General features: G+C 40.6%; 1 protein-coding gene across 5 annotated transcripts in view; it reads right to left on the reverse strand.

Moving 5' to 3' along the window:
• The window catches only part of COL11A1 (collagen type XI alpha 1 chain), a 169,484-nt gene extending 158,435 nt beyond the window's left edge, over positions 1–11,049 (reverse strand). For all 5 annotated transcript variants that reach the window (XM_074906694.1, XM_074906695.1, XM_074906693.1 and 2 more), the window contains exon 1: positions 10,629–11,049. In XM_074906694.1, coding sequence (XP_074762795.1) covers positions 10,629–10,743 — 115 coding nt within the window. In that variant the 5' untranslated portion in view covers positions 10,744–11,049. The remainder of the gene's footprint in view (positions 1–10,628) is intronic.
• Between the last annotated feature and the right edge of the window lie 6,648 nt (positions 11,050–17,697).

Below are 17,697 nucleotides of genomic sequence, written 5' to 3' on the forward strand. Positions count from 1 at the left end.
GGTCGTACGAGGAGCGGCCGAGGGAACTGGGGGTGTTTAGTCTGGAGAAGAGGAGGCTGAGGGGAGACCTCATCGCCCTCTACAACTACCTGAAAGGAGGGTGCAGAGAGCTGGGGATGAGTCTCTTTAACCAAGTAACAAGCGACAGGGCAAGAGGAAATGGCCTCAAGTTGTGCCAAGGAAGGTTTAGACTAGATATTAGGCAGCATTTCTTTACAGAATGGGTTGTTAGGCATTGGAATGGGTGGCCCGGGGCAATGGAAGAGTCCTCATCCCCGGAGGTGTTTAAGAGTCGATATAGCTCTGAGGAATATGGTGTAGTTGGGAACAGTCAGTGTTAGGTAAATGGTTGGACTGGATGATCTTCAAGGTCTTTTCTAACCTAGACGATTCTGTGATGCTGTAATATTAATTTTCGAGCTACAATCATGTTGTAAATTTAGTTATATTTATTTTAATGACTTTGCATTTATGAAAATGTTTTGATTTACAATAGCTGTTTTTCAGTTTTCTAGCTACTGGTCAACTGCAGTGATGACCCAAAACCAAAGTGCTTACTCAAATCACATAGGTTTACTCAATCTAGCAGGTGACATTAATAGAAATGCTAAGTATGTAAATGTTAGGCCACTAACACACACTGAAAACAGAGCTGTATTGTTCCACATAAGTAGAATGTTCTGTCCCATATCACTCTAAGCAGCTAACATGTATGTGTCAATAAATTTACACTTAAACATATGAAATACTTGAGCTCCTGTTTGAAAATTACCTGGACACACTATTACTAAAATATTTTATTTGAAAAAGAAAAAAATTTCCGTATACTTGTGTTTCCTCAGAAATTCTTTTTAACCTATATAGGCTAACTGGTTATCAGACCAGGTTCTTATCATCCTTTCCTACATTAAGCTGTACTGAGAAACAACTTATGGGTCAATTCCATGAGTGGCTGCAATTCCCAACTGAGCATGAATCTCAGTATTTTGTCTTACTCGGATCTTATGAGGTCAAATATCTAGAGTGATCCTATCACAGATACATGTGGTGGTCCTCAGTAGCCTGGGAATACATGCAGATTGAAAAAATATTATTCATTGAATTAAGAGGTTTTTGGATTGAATTTAATTATTCCTTAAGAGGTAACCAAGGAAGTCAGAACTTACAAGTGTCCTTCTTATCTACAAGGTCCCACACCTTGAGTTTTCTTCTATTCTACACAGAATATGCTGCCAGCCACTTAGAAGCTTCGGTGAAAACTGAATATAGCCTTGATCTTTTTAGGCAGGCTATACCAAACTCAACATCTTTTCTTTCAATGAGCTGTACAGCAAACCATTTCTAGCTGCAGTTAAATGTGCTGGTGACTGAGAATCAAACAGTTCAAAACAGACTTTCATAGAAGATAGGGTATACAGAGGAAACAATCACCCGTATTTTCAGAAGGAAGGCCTTCACTCTCAGGCCTCAAAGTGACTCCAGGACTGACAGGAGAGTGGCTGTGGTGGCAACTTCAGGCTACAAAATTCATTCTCATAAGAAATTGTTCAGGGGATGATCATTTAGACTAAAATATTTCTCCTTTTGTTCAAATGGCTAATAAAGCATAGAAGCTAAGATCCTATTACATTTAGATTTTGGTTGGGTAACTCTTGGGTCTTAGCCTCTTAATTTTGAGAGAGCTCAGGCACAATGATCCTTACCTATTCAAAGGCTATGTTCACCTACATTAATCTACAAGATGCTCCCAGATTGCATGCTGTGGGACATACTTTAAATGCAAATAATCACAAACTCAAGGGGAAAAAAAAGAGCCTATTCTTTATTTTACAGCTATACCTTAGCAAACTGAGTGTGCAACGGTTTGCTATATTGTTAATAACTTGGGTAACTGTGGCTTTTCCTTTTTCAGATATAATAAACAGTATTTTTATAATAAACAGTATTTTATATTTTTTTAGATATAATAGGTAACTTCTAGTTATCATAATTCTTCAGCAATGCCCTTTTTATAATTAATATGAAAGTGAAGATCTATCAGTGATGACTCCACAAATAGCCTGTAAGAGTTACAATCAATAACTTGTAATTACTGAGATACAACCCTGGAGTAGAAAAGAGCTTAATTTGCCCCAGTGAAAAGAATTATCTGAGAAATTTAGGAGACTAATGTTTCTAAATTAATATTATTTTATTTCATATTTTTCCATGGAAATGTTTCATTCTGCCAGTAATCTGTTCCAATGGAACCACAACAAAACTAAAACTGAAAGAGTGTTGAAACATTAATCTTCTATTTAAAATGGAGTGGGTTTTTTTAAAGTTTAGTCCAGTTTTATTTCACTGTGACAGATCATTTAAAGAGTAGAAGCTATGATAGCCTGGTAGGCTAAATTATGCATATTTGGTGAGTACTGATGAAGGGACTCCTTATATTTGTGGACAAGACTTTCAAAATAGGCTACCTATAGTTAGATTTTTACGTATATATTTAGGAACTTAAATAGAAGGTACTGGCTGCTTCACAGTTTTTTGAAACTATGCTACCTAATTAAGGCATAATAGCCTACAGTTACTTAGTTTATTTATTTTTCTTAAAATTCTGAATCTTCATAACTAAGTGCTCATTCTAAGGACTCTGCATGTACTCTATGGGTGCATAAAGGTAAAAAACTGCTAAGATGGTTTCTAACTGATACTCATTAGACAGTCCAAGGCTTAATGAATGTAAGAGGTGAAAATATTTTCGTGAACAAGAAAAACTCATATGAAGGGGTAACTAGTCTTTGGTTTCTGCTGTTGACCTCTCAGAACAGTGTCATTCTTATCTACAAGGTCCCACACTGTCAGGCCAGAAAAACAGACAAATGTTTTTCTTTTAAAAACAGTCTTAAATACAAATTGTGTGAAAGTTCTTCTACACAGGTTTATTTTAGCTACCATTTGTCAAGCTGTTTCAGCATTTCTCCTACTGTGAAACCTGATAACTTTTCCCCTTCTTGCATTCCTTCTTCCAGATTAGTCCAGCTTCTGATTCTATCAACAATTAGAAAGCAGTTTAGTTTACCAGCTAGACCTAAGTTTGCTAGAGCAGAAGGGGTAATAAATGCTGCCACTTTGCCAAATTATCAATAAGGAAGTCTTTACTAGCGGTGCCAGAATAAGGACTTGTTAAACTATTAGTTTGTTGGCCTTTAGGATACAACACAAGACCCATCTATTACTAGAAATCTGTGCTATTTCTAATGCTGTAGGAATATTTTTGGTCTTGGGAAGGTATGATGGGTATCTTTTAAAAACAGAAGTACATACTATTATTATTACTATTTGTGCTTACTAATTTACTGTCTTCTTCATCTGTTAAAGATTAATACAGGAGTAAACATCCAAGAGCAGGAATTCAAAAGCATGTTATGCCCAAAATGCTTCACTGAGTTTCCCAGTTCTTACAAAGGACTCAGTCACCTTCCCTCTGCAGGCTCTAGTCTCTGTATCTCAAGAAATGATTCCCTGCAGTTCTGCCATAGGCGTACCCTTCTGTCCCCAGCATTTCCTACTGGCTAGCTCTGGGCACATGTGCGCTGCGCTTTCTCACAGGCTTTTAGGATTGGCAGTCTGAGAATCACCTGCCTCCCAACTCTGAGAGCCCAGGAACGTAACAGAAGACTGTTCTGGGAGCAAGCATCAACAGCATTGGTTCTGCAGTGTCCTTTATGAAGGTTCTAATACTTTTCAGAGATGTTAAGCAAAGGACCTTACAGAACTGGATAATAAGAACTCTCTGTTTTGTGGGCTGCAAAACTGAGTTACAGAGCATCTTCTACAGGTACAAAAATGAAAACAATTAATCTGCCTAAAGTAATGTTATTTAACACAGTGCTACTGAAAATCAAGCTGTTTATGAGATTAACTGAATATATATTGCCCTTGTATATATTTCTAGAGACATACAAGGTTGTTTTACCTGTTAAAATTTTTCCTACATGTTAGCATTAAGATGAATCATGTAATTGGGATCTTGGCTGGCGACATTTTTAGAAAAAGGTGCTATTGCAGTGCTTTCATATTTAATGATTACAATAACTAGAGATTATCCAGATGCATGCAGGGATGCTTTAAATGGCCTATGATTGACTAGTTCACCAACAGATGGGTTGTGTGAAACTGCTCAGAACTGGCTACTTCTCTTTCCACACCAGTTATTTGGAAATTTTGTATTTACTTCCTATGTTGAAAAATCTACTAAATACACAATAGTATTTCAAAGACAATAAAGACAGTCTATGCATATATGAGATGCATTTTTGATAATCACCAACTACTAACTATATCTATATTTAAAGACCAATATCTAATGCTCATACAGTAAAAATCCAACCAGCCAACAAACCACTTAAATGCCACACTGAAACGAGTGGAAAACTTGGCTATATACACAACAACATACTCAGATCTTTCATAAGGATAGCTTGCAGGCTTATTTATTTACTGGACATATTCGGCAAAAAATAAGAATATTTATTTCTGGGTTTTGTTACATCACACAGTTCTGGAGTGTAGTCTAGACTTTGAGACTGATATTTCATATTCGCTTTATATATTTCACTATAAAACATGACTTTTTTATTACTTAAAACCTTGTTTGAGACTAGATAGGTTGTACTTTTATCACATGTTCAGCAACACTGGCTACAATCAAGCACTAAAGTCCTGACCCTGATTCCATAAAATGTTTCACTTGTTACCCACTACCCACTGAGCTAGTTCATCATCTGGTACAGACCTGTATTGTTCCATCAGTTTACAATATTTTAACATCTGTCTCAATACTTCTGTAGAATTATTCCTATTTTACAGCATAGCAGATTATATCAGAACTGTAGTCCAAGTGTCTAACTATGTTGAGGCCTCTGCTAAAGATTAAAAAAGTTCTTTTTGTGCAGACAGTGGAGACAGTACTTCCACCTGTGAAAAATCAGCAAAACAAGTATTAACTTATTGGAGTATCCTGCTTCTATTACCACATCAAAAAAATACAGAGTCTAAAAATAGTCACTGCTACAGGAAGAGACACAGTGTTCCCTTAACAATTGAACATGAAAGAAACTGAGCCCACTTAAAAGCTTTGTCAATCAAGGTTTTTATTCAAAAATAATCCAAATAGACTTCAAAAATAGCATCTAATATATGGACGTTTCAAACTGTGGAATATTTATTCATTTATTTCAGCTATAAGTATAGGAAAAAAAAAAAAACAAAACACAGCTAAGGACAAGATTTACAAATTATACCATTTAAAGTAACCCTATTTAATTTGATAGAGATACAACTAAAAAATTGCAAAGGTATTATGTCCCTTTGGAGAGCAATGCAAGGAAGTCAGACCCAATTCTGTATCCTACTGATATTAGCAGGAATTCCACTTAAAAACCAGAAAGGTTGTAAAATGTTGATTTAAAAAAAAAAAACCAAAAACAAAAACAAAAACTATGAATGTTTGATAACTGAAATTATTGTAGTAATCTGATAGGTTAATACACAAATAAGGGAGAGGACAGGTAAAATTTAGACTACAGTAATACTTTAACAATGTGACGATAATTTGACTCAGAACTAACTTAATTCATATTATAGGCCAATCTTAGCTGCCAGTGACATTATTCACAGCAGGATCAGGATCTTCTGTTTTTTAATCATATTTTATTATACATCTTTCAATTTGCTTTGGAGCAAACAGTTTGTTTCCATAATATCAGCTCTGTCAAATAACTTCTGTTTCACATACTGTATGCATTAACTTTGACATACAGTGAAGTCCCAGACCTAGAATTTACAAAGGTTTTTACAGCTTCTTATGTGTGATAATGTGCTAAAAAGAATTCAAATTCTGACAGATTCTACTACTACTGTAATAATGGGTTCAACAATTAATCCTTACATTTACAGTCTCTAAACTTGGCATTTAATACTGAGTACAGTTATAAACCCTTGCAACAGGCTTGTGTGTTCAACTAATTCCTTTTAAACCACTGTTCTATATTGTGTCCATCCAGAGGGCAAATCTTTATCACTGCATGAGACTTCACATTCTTAGAACATTGGAGATTTCTCCCAAGCTCTGTTTAATTTATTCCCCCCTATTACGAGCAAATACTTGGAACAACAATAAATTAACCAATGCTAGGAGGATTTCTTCTGAAAAGAAGCAGAGAGCTCTACAGAGAAAAGAAAAGCAACTTCTTAATCTTGCTGGCAGATGGAAACCCTACTGTTCACCACTGTACAAAACAAATCTGGGAGAGACATAATTGCTCCAATGTGTTTTAGGTATAACTTCACTTCAGTAGTAATGTCATGACTCTTTTTATCATTCTGCAACCTTGTTAGAATTAAGGGCCCTGTTTGGAGGAAACCAAATAACTTTGGGCAAGACAACTGTAAAACTGAGTACAACAACTCCTCTCCTACATTTTGCCACTGCTACAAACACCATTTTTACCAACAATGCTTTTTTTTTTTTGCTTTTTTTTTTTTTTTTAAGTAATCAGAAAACACCATAGCACCAGGAAAGGTTTTATATTGAAGATTATTTTTCCTGGTGACATTCCAGTAATAGGTACTAGGCACAGACATTATTTCAAGCCAAAACCAATGAATATTTGTGGCTATTCTATAGGTACTTATATATAGTTACATTTGTTAAGATATACACAAAACTGAAGTTAAGAAACTTCTTTTCTGCAGAGCTAGTAAAAAGACATAGTTTCCTGCAGTCTGAACTCACTTCCTTGTGAAGTATCCCTCTAAATTAAATGCAAAAATTCACACTCTAGAGAATCTATAACACCTTTCGGTCATTTTTCTGTGTCATATATCTGCTGCTTAAGTTGAAATAATTACTTTACCTTTGAAATAATTTTTTTAAATCTAAATTATATAGCAAAACAGACATACACATGCAGGTCTCTCTTGCACTATACTGGGAAGACTGAACCATTTCACCTGCAGATCCCTGGGACTCAGAAAAACTTCAGCTAGGACCACTAGCTGAATCTAGTGAAATTGCCCTTCGATTTAATCGCTTTTTCTCACTTTGTGAATATTTATCTGAGAAACCCATGTACATCCTCTGTTTCTGAAGGTTAAAGGAATTTTGTTAAACTAAAATCAACACACGACTATTTCACTGTAAAATAAAGGAACGATGAAAATGTTTGTATTCTTTTTCAACCATAAGAGTGAACTGATCAGTTAACATCAAAAAGTGCTTTATATCACTAACAGTTCTGAGAAGATATTCATACATTTCTAGTTTAAAACACCTTTTTGTACAGGCTTAGACTAGCCAGATACATTAGACAGGTTTCATTCAAGAAACAGATCTGTATCTTCCCAGTGTAACTTACTAAGCAATTACAAATAAGTAACAGTGTTAAGTGTGCATCCACAAAGAAAACTCCTTTTGCTATCACTAGTAGGCCCAGTTCTGCATTCATTCCTTCTGCACCTAGAACTCCCACTAGTTTCCAAGCCTGTGTATGGGAAGCACAAGGAACCTTTGTATTTCTGAAGATGACTGTAAAAAGTATCTATTCTATATTAGAAACAAATCTGCTTGTCACTTACACAGAAGGTCCAAAGTGTATTTTCTATATATAGCTTCATATCCTCGTTTTCAGTAAGGATTCTTAACTATTTTTGCACTCAGATTAAGAGCTGGATTTCCATTTGCTTGAAAAGGCTTATAAATAATAAAAAGACTGATTTTTCATTTCTTGCCCATGAAATTTAAATCAGTATCACAACAGTGCATTGATGCCAGGCCCTTACAAAAAAAATTTATAGTGTTGAAGCCATGCCATTTTGACTAAATGAGTTTATTCATTCCAAACACATTACCAACAGATTTAGTATTAAAGGTGAGGAAGGGGAAAGGAAATCAAAGGATGTCTTTTAAAATACTGAATTCTGTTTACTTTAGCCAAGTCATAAAGCAAAAATATTTTTTAAAGAGCTGCTTCAGAGCTGGTGGGCAGTGAGCTGACCAAATATGAGTCACTAGTTTTCCCATTCAGTTGCTTCTCACTTCTGTAACTTTTTCTCTCTAAAGAAGAGAGAGCTCAATCAGATTTGCACCCCCCCTTTCTTGGTACTATGAAAGACACCTCATACTTCTCTTTCCTTTTTGTGTTAAATAAAGAAACTTGAAAAAAAGTCAAGAATTTTAGGAATTTTTGAGGTTTCTCTACATGGAATGGATTCTGTTCTCTGAAAAGAAGTCACTGCTATATGATTAACACTTTATATGAATACACCATGTAATTTTCTTTACATAGGGGTAGTTTATTAAAAGACAATTGAAGAATATAGGCTTTAATTCATATCTTACCTAGCATTTTCATTTAGTCATATTGTTTACCTGCTGTAGTATGCAATTTTATTTTATTCCCCAGTATTTTCCTTCTCATTCTTTCAAATATGAATCATTAAAGTCCTAATTTATCTTTTAACTACTTTAAATAAGATTAGAATACATAAAAGACAATTCAGAAATACCTCACTTGTACTCCATTAGGGAAATTAGGTCAAATTCTATTCCCTCTGTAGTCAATGGAAAAACTCTTACTGACTTCAATAACAGATCAAGCCCTAAACACACAGTTCCCTGTAGTTTCTACGCAAATGGCATACTGTATTTCAGAAAAGTTCAGGAACTAAGTTCTTTTCAGAATGCTTCTACAAAAGTGAGAAGCCTGTAGTTTTATGTTTCTGAAATCTCCTTTATACAGAAGACCAGGAAAGGTCTTCTGTATAAAGGAGGAAAAGATTTTTAATGTAGCTTTTTAAATAAAACCAAATTAGTCTGTCCAATGTTGCTGAATATATTCAGTAAGTACCAGATAACTTCTGTTGATTTTTCCTGGGCTGCTTGGCTTTAGATTTTCTTCTAACTTTTCACATGCATCCAATCATTATGTAAAGATAATCAACATAAATCCTACTTAATCAAGTCAGTTCTACTGTGAATGGCCCCATGAAAAGTGGCCTAAGAAATCTATCATGCCTTTGCGGACAGTGTTGTTTCTTGAAGAAATTTAGTTTCGACATAGCAACGAGGAGCCGAATCCTTGAAGCCCTGCGAGGTTAATTCACCCTGGGCATAACTCCACTGGAGTCCGTGGAATCGCAACAGGAATGAAATCTGACCCTTCCAGTCCCTGTCAGAAATGGGGCCAGCAGAGGGCAGAAGCCCTGATTGATCTGACACCGTCAAGGTTGTGCCCAGGTATGAAGGGCTTGAATGGCAACCGAACACCTTACTGTGCTCCCTCTGGGACGCCTGCGGATTCAGAAAGTGGGACTGCAGATCGAGAAGTACCTCCTTATGCATAGTAAATGCATAAAAATTAAACCTCTCTTGTCGGAGAGTTAAGCCCCTCCATGGATGTCAGACCCACCGAAAAATAAAAATCTCGATCCCAGCCAGACTGGCCCCCAGATGCGCCTGCGGGCTCCGGTGGGAGGGAGAGGCGGAGGGAGGGAGGAAGAGGCAGCATTTCCACCCCCGGCAGGAGAGGAAAGCGCTCCCGCCACTGCAGCTCCGCGACCGTGCGAGCGCAGCTCAGACAGCCGGAGCGCCCCGGCGGGCGGCCGAGGGCTGAGTCGTGCGGGGAGCGGCGCGGGGGGGAGCGGAGCGGTGCGGGGGAGGGGGGCAGCGATTCCTTCCTGCTGAAGCTGCCGCCTGGCTCTTGTTCCCACTGCAAGTCCCCCGCGGGCTGCATCCTGCCCACCAGGGCCACGGACACCTAAGGGACCACTCGATGCCCCCGGGGAGGCTGCAAAGAGGGAAGGAGCTTGCGGACGGCGCCCCGGCGCGGACACCGCCCGTGTGGAGCCCAGCGACCGTCCGGCTGAGGCCCCCGAGCCCCCCCGCCCCGCCGGGGCACCACCTGCGGGGTGCCGCTGCCGCCGGGAGTGCTCTCCTCAGCGCCCGGAGAAGGGCCCCGCCAAATGTATTCTCTCCTCGCGTCCTGGAAAACTTTTTGGCCACTGAAACCCTTTGCAGAGGGAAAAAAACAACAAAAAAAAAACACAGAGAATGGAGAAAATCAGAGGGGTGAGCCTCCACCCCCCAACTTTCCCTTTCTTCGCCCCTCCGAGGAGAAGGCAGATAGTTGTCGCTCCATTTCAGCCACAACTTGCTGAACTTGAGCGGAGCAACAACTCTGTAGGTTCAACAAAACCGAAAATCGTACGCACGCTCCACAAAACGGAGTTTAGTGCTGGAAAAGGTGAATTCACTCTGTTCAACAAATATTTCTTTAATCTTCCCACCCCGCCAGTGCATCTCTTTTACTGCATTAAAACCACATCCGAAGTTAAAGGCTGAGGCTGAGCGGAGCCACCCCTCCGCGGCACCTGGGAGGGAGGTTCCCCGCCCGCGCTGCCGGGGGCTCCCGGCGGGTCCCCGCGCCCCGGGCCGGCCCCAGGCGCCTTCGTGCCCTGCCGCCTCCCCAGCTTCGGGAGCCGCGCCGACAGGTTTCCCCTGAAACGTGGCCCCAGCCGTGCCCTGGGTCTTTCCCCCCCGAGAGGCGACAGTCCTCCGCGGCTCCCCTTGGCTTTCTTACCTCCTCTGACCTCTGCAGCCCGGAGAAGGATAGCGAATGTGATGAGCAGGGTTACAGCCGACTCCCAGGGCCACCTTCTCGTTTTCCACCTTGTGGACCATCTCTGCATCTCCATGCTGGGTACCCACAAGTGTGAATTAAACCCGGGCGCCTTCAGTTTATACCAGCTCCGTCCTCTCCACTATATTCCCAGGGATGATTATTTCTCCTATAGAGCCATACGTGGTATACCAAGAGGGGCTTTCTCTCTCTCTCACCCCCCTCCCTCTCTGCCCGGCCTTGCGCAGGCCCCTTCGACCCGTCCTCCCTGGTGCCCTGCCTTCAGACTGAAGGGAGACGAGGGGCTTTAATCAAAACGCGAGGAGCGCCGCATCCCCCTAAAGGCTTCATCCCGTCAGAGGGCTGGGCGAGAGCCTCCCAGGGCCACCCCTGGAGCCCAACTGACAAGCCAGCCGCCGGGCGGAGGCCAATCGCGAGGCTCCCCCGGCCGCCCACAGCACCGCCCTCCGCTCGGCGGCGGCACACCGGCCGCTCCACGGCCGCCAGCCGCCCGCCGCCCCGCCGGCACGGCGGAGAGCGGCCCTCCGGGAGGCGCTTGGGGAACGGGGGGCGGCGGGGCGGGAGCCAGCCGGGGGACGCCGCGGGGGTGGGGGTGGGGGGCTGTGCCGTCGCCGGAGGGTCCCGTCGCCGGGCCACCGCTGCCCCCCCAGTCCCGCCGCCGCCCCCCGCCCGCCCGGAGCATGCGCAGTGCCGGCCGCGGCTCCCCTGGAGCGGAGGGGCGGGCGGCGCGAAACGGCGCTGGGCGGGGGGCGCGACTCTGGGGACAAGCGGAAGGCGGGGGGAGGGAGAGAGGCTGGGGATGTCTGAGGGGAGAAACGCGGGCGGGGTGCTGAGATGGAGAGGCCTGCTGCGGGGTGGCCTTTCGAGCACCCCCAAACTCTGCCCGCTGGCGTTGGCGCGGCGGCAGGGCCGGCCCCGGCTGCCCGTACCCCCGCACACCCGCCCCCAGGCGCTGGTTGTCACACACACCCCCTTGGGGGACCTCCGGGGACTCCGCTTTAAGGGCGCTGTAAGAAAGGAGGGAGCGGGGTGATGAAGGAAAAGCCCGCCACCGCACAGCCATCCCCATTCCCCGCCTCACCACATCCTGGAAATCGGGGAGCAAGGTCTCACAGCTCCTCCCCGAGAAACCTCCCGTCCCCACCCGTGTCCTGCTGTCCCACTTGTGCAGCAGTCGGTAACGGGGACCGACCTGTAGGTAGGTAGTGGAAACCTGCGGCAGAGCCGGGTCGCGCAGTAGGTCCGGTCGAGATCCTCCGGAGGGATCAGGCTCTGCCCCGGCTCCTCTGGGAAATGGGAGAAAAATACGGTCACATTGTTTCTCAAAATTTGTCTTCACTGAGATCTTTCTACTTTAACGCAATTAATAAACATACTGTTTATCCACAAGGCACATGTTGCTTTTATATGTCAAATTAAATTTCGGAAATGTATTAACCTTTCCTGCAGTATCTTACGTTTTACTGCACTATATTAATATACCTATCTCCTTCCATCCTTGATTTTCTGAAATAGTTGGTACTACTGTCATTAGATTTATACATGAGGGGACCGAGGTGCGAAGCACAGCTACATCTAAGCTCCCTTAAATGCTTTGGGTGCCATTCTGTGAAGAGATGCACAAGGTTGTTCTGGCACTTCAAGGAGTGAGCCACAGTACAGTTGTGGAGCACCAAAATGCCATGTCTCTCAGACTTTTCTGTATCAAAGCTTACTCCTTCAGAACTGGTCTTACAGTTGTCTGTCTTAAACCTTAACCGTGAACAGGTCCCCAAAAGTCAGGAACTGGTTATTAGTGCTATTATCGTTGTCCTACCAGTCCGTGGTGGTCTCAGTTGTTTACTAGATGCTTCCTAGAACAGATCAATTAATGCCTTGATGCTTCATCCTCCTTCATTACAATGTCAGGAGGCAGTCCCAATGGCAGTTTATTCTTTGTACTTAATACTTTGTCACTAGAAAACCTCATATGCCATGAAGATTCAAGTTTCCTCTTGATGCTTAGACAGATGCTTCTGTCACCAGTATTCTTGCTGTTTCCAGTCTCTTACAACATGTTGCCTCTCTGACTTTTTTTTTTTTTTTTTTTTTTGAGCCTTCCTGTTAGTGTAAATGAAGCTAAACTGTATCCTAGTAAAAAGAAAAATTTCTGTCTCTGCTCAAGAGAGGAACTGGAAGCATTTCAGATAGGTAGTAAAAAACAACTGTTATTCTCACAGTGTAGAGAACAGTAATTTAATACAGTGCCTATACAGTTATATAAATTTTAGGAGATGTTGTTCAGCCCCCAAAGTATCAGTGGAAAGATACCCAATGATTTTTGTGGTCCTACATCAATCCAAAGCAGAACAAATAGAACTAAATGCTGAGAATTTTAGATCCCCACAATGCAGTAGAAGGGAAATACATTAATGCATGTGAGGTAGCATGCTTATATTAATACACAATTCTGTATAATTCTATATTAATTCCAGTACCAGAAACATTTTTTTAGAGCTAGCCCAGTTATTTTTGCATGCTGGCATATCAAGCCACACAGACATGTAATAAATTACATCAGATTCTGCAATTACAAGAGAAAAGTTACATGCAGTTTAGGTGAAGATCCACATCTTGCAGCCCATCAAATTCAGTATTTAAGCACTACTGATTTTCATGTAAGTGATTTCCTTAGTTTGTAATCTTAATCACCATGATAGTATTCCAGAGTGAAGTAATTGCAGCCTAGGTGCAATTAAAATATGTCAAAGAATAAATAATGATTTAGAGCATAGGTAAGCTTTATAAGTGCCATAAAATTATTCTTAAAAAATTTTGGAATAAAATTTCAGCACTTATATGTAATTTCAAGAGAAATAAGGTTTTTTTCTTGAATCTCAAAGAGGGTTAAAACATGAAAATGTTTTCACAGAAAAACAGAAGAGAATAATTTAAAAAAAAAAAAAAATCAGCTGTGATCCTCAGTGGTTTGTTCTTTCCATCATCTTTCTTGTTCCTCATTACTCTTCAAGACAGTTTTAGTGAAAAGAAAGCCTAAGCACTGTGACATCCATTATGTTCTGTCCCTGATACATCAACATTGGCAGATTAGTCCATGTTTAAATATTAGGAATTGCTTTCTTGTATGTGCACAGATGGGTCATTGTTGTATTTTGGGGCAGAGAGGGGGAGGGGTTAGGAACTATGGAGAAGAGAATATGTTTCCTTGACCATTATAGCTTACAAGAAACTCACAGCAGCAGCGCTTTCACAGTCTTCAGACTATAGGCACTTTAGTGAAATGTAACTGTAAATGTGATGTTCTTTGGCTGTCTTGCTGTGTTTTTCCTAGCATATTCCTTGACATCACCAAAAGGAAGACACTTCTCTGTATATAAAGGGGTCGTTCCACTAGGAATGACTAATGCACTGTAAAGAAGAGTATGCTTTTATTGTTGGTTTCCACATATTTCAGGGTCATTGACTTGGCTTAAACTACTGTGTTTCTAGCTTCACACAGATGTTGATGCCTTCTAAAACTTGAACTTCTTTCTCCAATTCTGTTCATAGCACAGAAGTGAATACTGCAAAATAAATTACTGTCTTAAAAGTGGTCACCCACTGCCTTCTCTATGACTTTAATTCTTTTGATTTATGCAGGTGGGTAGTTCATCCTTGTGTCATTTGTGCTGCAGATCCATGTTTTCTAAGAGTTTTCTGTTGTATGATTAATACTGGGAAGAAAAGTGAGTTATACTGCTTCAGTGAAGTGAACCCTTGGTAAAAAACAGATGTCTTACAAACAGAGATTAGTGGAATGATCTCTGCTAGGTGAAATGCTAATGGGCTTTTTTTTGTAGTTTTAAAGCAAGAGAAATATAGGAACACATGCATATAGACAAAATAAATTACTATTTCTTTCCATGATTCCTTCTTCAAGGAGTGTAATGTAGCATTTGCTATTACCAGCAATATCTTACAGCTTCACTGAGCTCCCCCAGTTCCATTATCTAAGGTTTTGAAGGATGAAGCCAAGGCTTGCTTTCTGTCTCACCAAACTCTTTTGGCTAGGGAATGGCTCAGTGTCCACTTATTTTTTCTTTCAGATTCCCAAGAAGTAGAGAAGACAGATGATAATAGAAGAAATTTGATACAAACCAGCATAGTTCAGTACTCATTAGCTCAGTACCAGAAGACTACAGAAACATTAGCAATACTAATTTTTTTTCTATTGAGAATGTAAAGAAGCCTCTTCAGTTGACACTGGCAAAGCTGGAGCGTTTGGATGCAGCTGCACTATGCAACCTTACACAGCTCTAAAAGCAAGGCTGTGATGTGGCTGCAAATTGGATACATATTTGTTGCGGTATATATGTTGAAGTTTGAATTTGTACAGTTTCTGGTGAAAAATTCCTTACATTTTTAAACTGAATGTGCACTAAATGGAGTTGCTACCAGAAACACCAACATGAGAGATTCTTCTAGGCCTGTGTAAGGAATAAAGTTAGTGTTAAAGTTAGAGTTAGGGATTTTAAAGGATTAAATAACATGACTGCTCTTTGAAACAGATTTGGGAAGGGGGCTGTAGCTGGTAGGAGCTTATACCTCTCTTTTGCTGCAGGGTTTATCCCCTTTTTTTTAATGCTGTTAACACTGAGTGTTAAAAATGTAAAGCAGCAAAATTGCATCCTGTTCTTCAGGATCATGAAGATAAGAACAGGTTTGACTAAAAGCAAGACAATAACCTGTGTTGTGTTTTACTTTAGGGATGGTTCCTCAAATAAATAAGTATAATCCTTCTGCCAGAGCTTGGCTGTCAGAAAGAAGGAATATCTTTGTACTTAAGGGAGTTTGATAATAAAACAAAGGCTCAAGCCCTCACCTAGAAAATCAGGAAAATTAAACTTCTTTTGTGCTCTGAAAGTGTATTGCAGATGGGTACAAAGAAGATAAGCAGAATAATATGTGATACAAAATTCCTAACTGTTACCTTTTCACAGTCTTCTCCAGTGAGGCATATTCTAGACCAGTTAATTGCCTCCTCCTTTTGCAGTAACATGTTTACAATGTAGGGATATTAAATATTTGTGGATAGCAAAGTGAGATTCAAGCTGTCCTATTTGGAACTGCTGCTTTTCTGGTAACTTCTTGTCTCTCTGCTCCCAGTAGCCATTCCTTCCTTTCCTGTTGCGTGCTCCTACATCCTCCGCCTTTTCAGCTTCTGGCATCACTTCCCGCTCCCCTCTAGAGTTCTCTGGAAGAGAACATAAAAGTGTATGGTGTTTTTCTCAGTTTTAGGAATCAGCTGCCAGGTTTCATAAAATTAGGGTTAGGATAGGGTTAAGTCGGGGGGTTGAAATATGAAGTGTAAAGGTACTAGTTTATTGTAGGATGTTAAAATAAGAGAGAGTTTAGAAATGAAATTATCAGGAACTTTATCTGACAGTCCCCCCAGAAGCTTGAAGGAGCCTGAGTCCTAAAACCTATTACTCCTTACAGTTTTATACTATCGTGATTATCTCTTGTCTTTCCATAATTTCTATATGAAAGGTTATACATGGGGTTTGGTCACAGTCTGGGAAATTTTCTTTTGGTTTTGAATTTGGATTTTGTAGACCCTGCAGAGAGTTATGTTGATAGAAACTGATACCTGATGAAGTTTCTCCCTGTAGGCATTCACATCACTGTTAACAGTAAGAAAAGGGAAAAGTTTTGGCACAGGGCTAGGGCTCATGATTTTGAAGTCTTAAGAAACCATATTATTCCTGGAGCCTGCTGACCCTTGGAGATAGTAACTGTGTTGATTGAAACCTGTGCTTTGAGCTGCATGAGTCCTATAGGAACTAGCAGACTATCTGTTTAGGAGGTACATATTGACAGGTTTCGGTTGAAGGGTTTTAGCAAAGAGCTCAGGGTATGATACCTTTCTAAAAGTTCCCCCGAAGTTAAGTATGCTGGTATAAATCATTGACTAATATTGTCTTTAACTATGGGGGCTATTCCCTTATGTGCTAGTTAATTCAATTTATAGTTAGTGTTCAAGTAATAGTGTTAAGGTTTGGGAATCATAACTGTCCTAAACCTTGAGTAATGTTCAGCTATGCAAGACTGCCCAAGATGAGTAGCAGGGAGGTATTAATAGAATCTGATGTATTGTGTTGTGATTTCCTGTAGAAATTGGTGCCCTTCCTAAAAATAAACCTACTACTAGAAATGAGTTTAATGCTGATACTTGTATCCTAAGTTGTCACAATTTCCGCTTGCATTTTGAACCTATGGAAAACAAGGAGATAAGAAGGAGGTAGGTATTGACAGAAACCAGTGCTTTATAACAACTGACAGAAACCAATGCCTTAGTCTCCTGTAGGCTGAGAATAAGTCTAGTCTTAGGCAGAGGGTTTAAGGCTTAGGAAAATAATGCATCAACAGGTAAATTCATTTCTCATAAATGCAAAAATCTTGCCAGCAAGCTTTGTGCTAATGTAGTTTGCAGCCAAAGCCTTTCGTCATTTTTTTCCTCAAGAGAAAATAATATTTCTACACCAGATGGAGAAATAAGCTAAGGGTCTATATTTTGTTTTACAGTTGGAATGAGCAAGGCTTTTGTTACACTTCAGGCTAGGTTTTTTAATGCAATGTGTCTGCATCCCTGAGTAATGTTCTGTTCTATAGAGTCCCCTGCAAGTAAGCATAGAAACAGTACAAATGAAAACCAGAGACTGATATTGTCTTATATTACATCAGTAGGTTCCTATGTATAAATTGCAAATTAGTCTTGGACTCTGCAGTCGCTACAGAGGTGAGAATTGGGCAGATAACTGCTAGAAGCCTTCACTGTCTTTTCTTCCATCAGTCTCTGTAGGAGTACTTGCCCTGGGAGAGTGTTGTTAGTGTTTAAAACAGGTTAAGGGTAGGACTTTGGAAATGAATGACTGAAGTATAAAGAGCATACCTTATGGTAGAATCTATAGTGTTCCCAGCAATAAAAATTAAAAAGACTTAGCTCATATGAATAGAAGCCGTTGGCTTT

Source organism: Athene noctua, chromosome 5, assembly GCF_965140245.1.
Source record: "Athene noctua chromosome 5, bAthNoc1.hap1.1, whole genome shotgun sequence".
Lineage (NCBI taxonomy): Eukaryota > Metazoa > Chordata > Aves > Strigiformes > Strigidae > Athene > Athene noctua.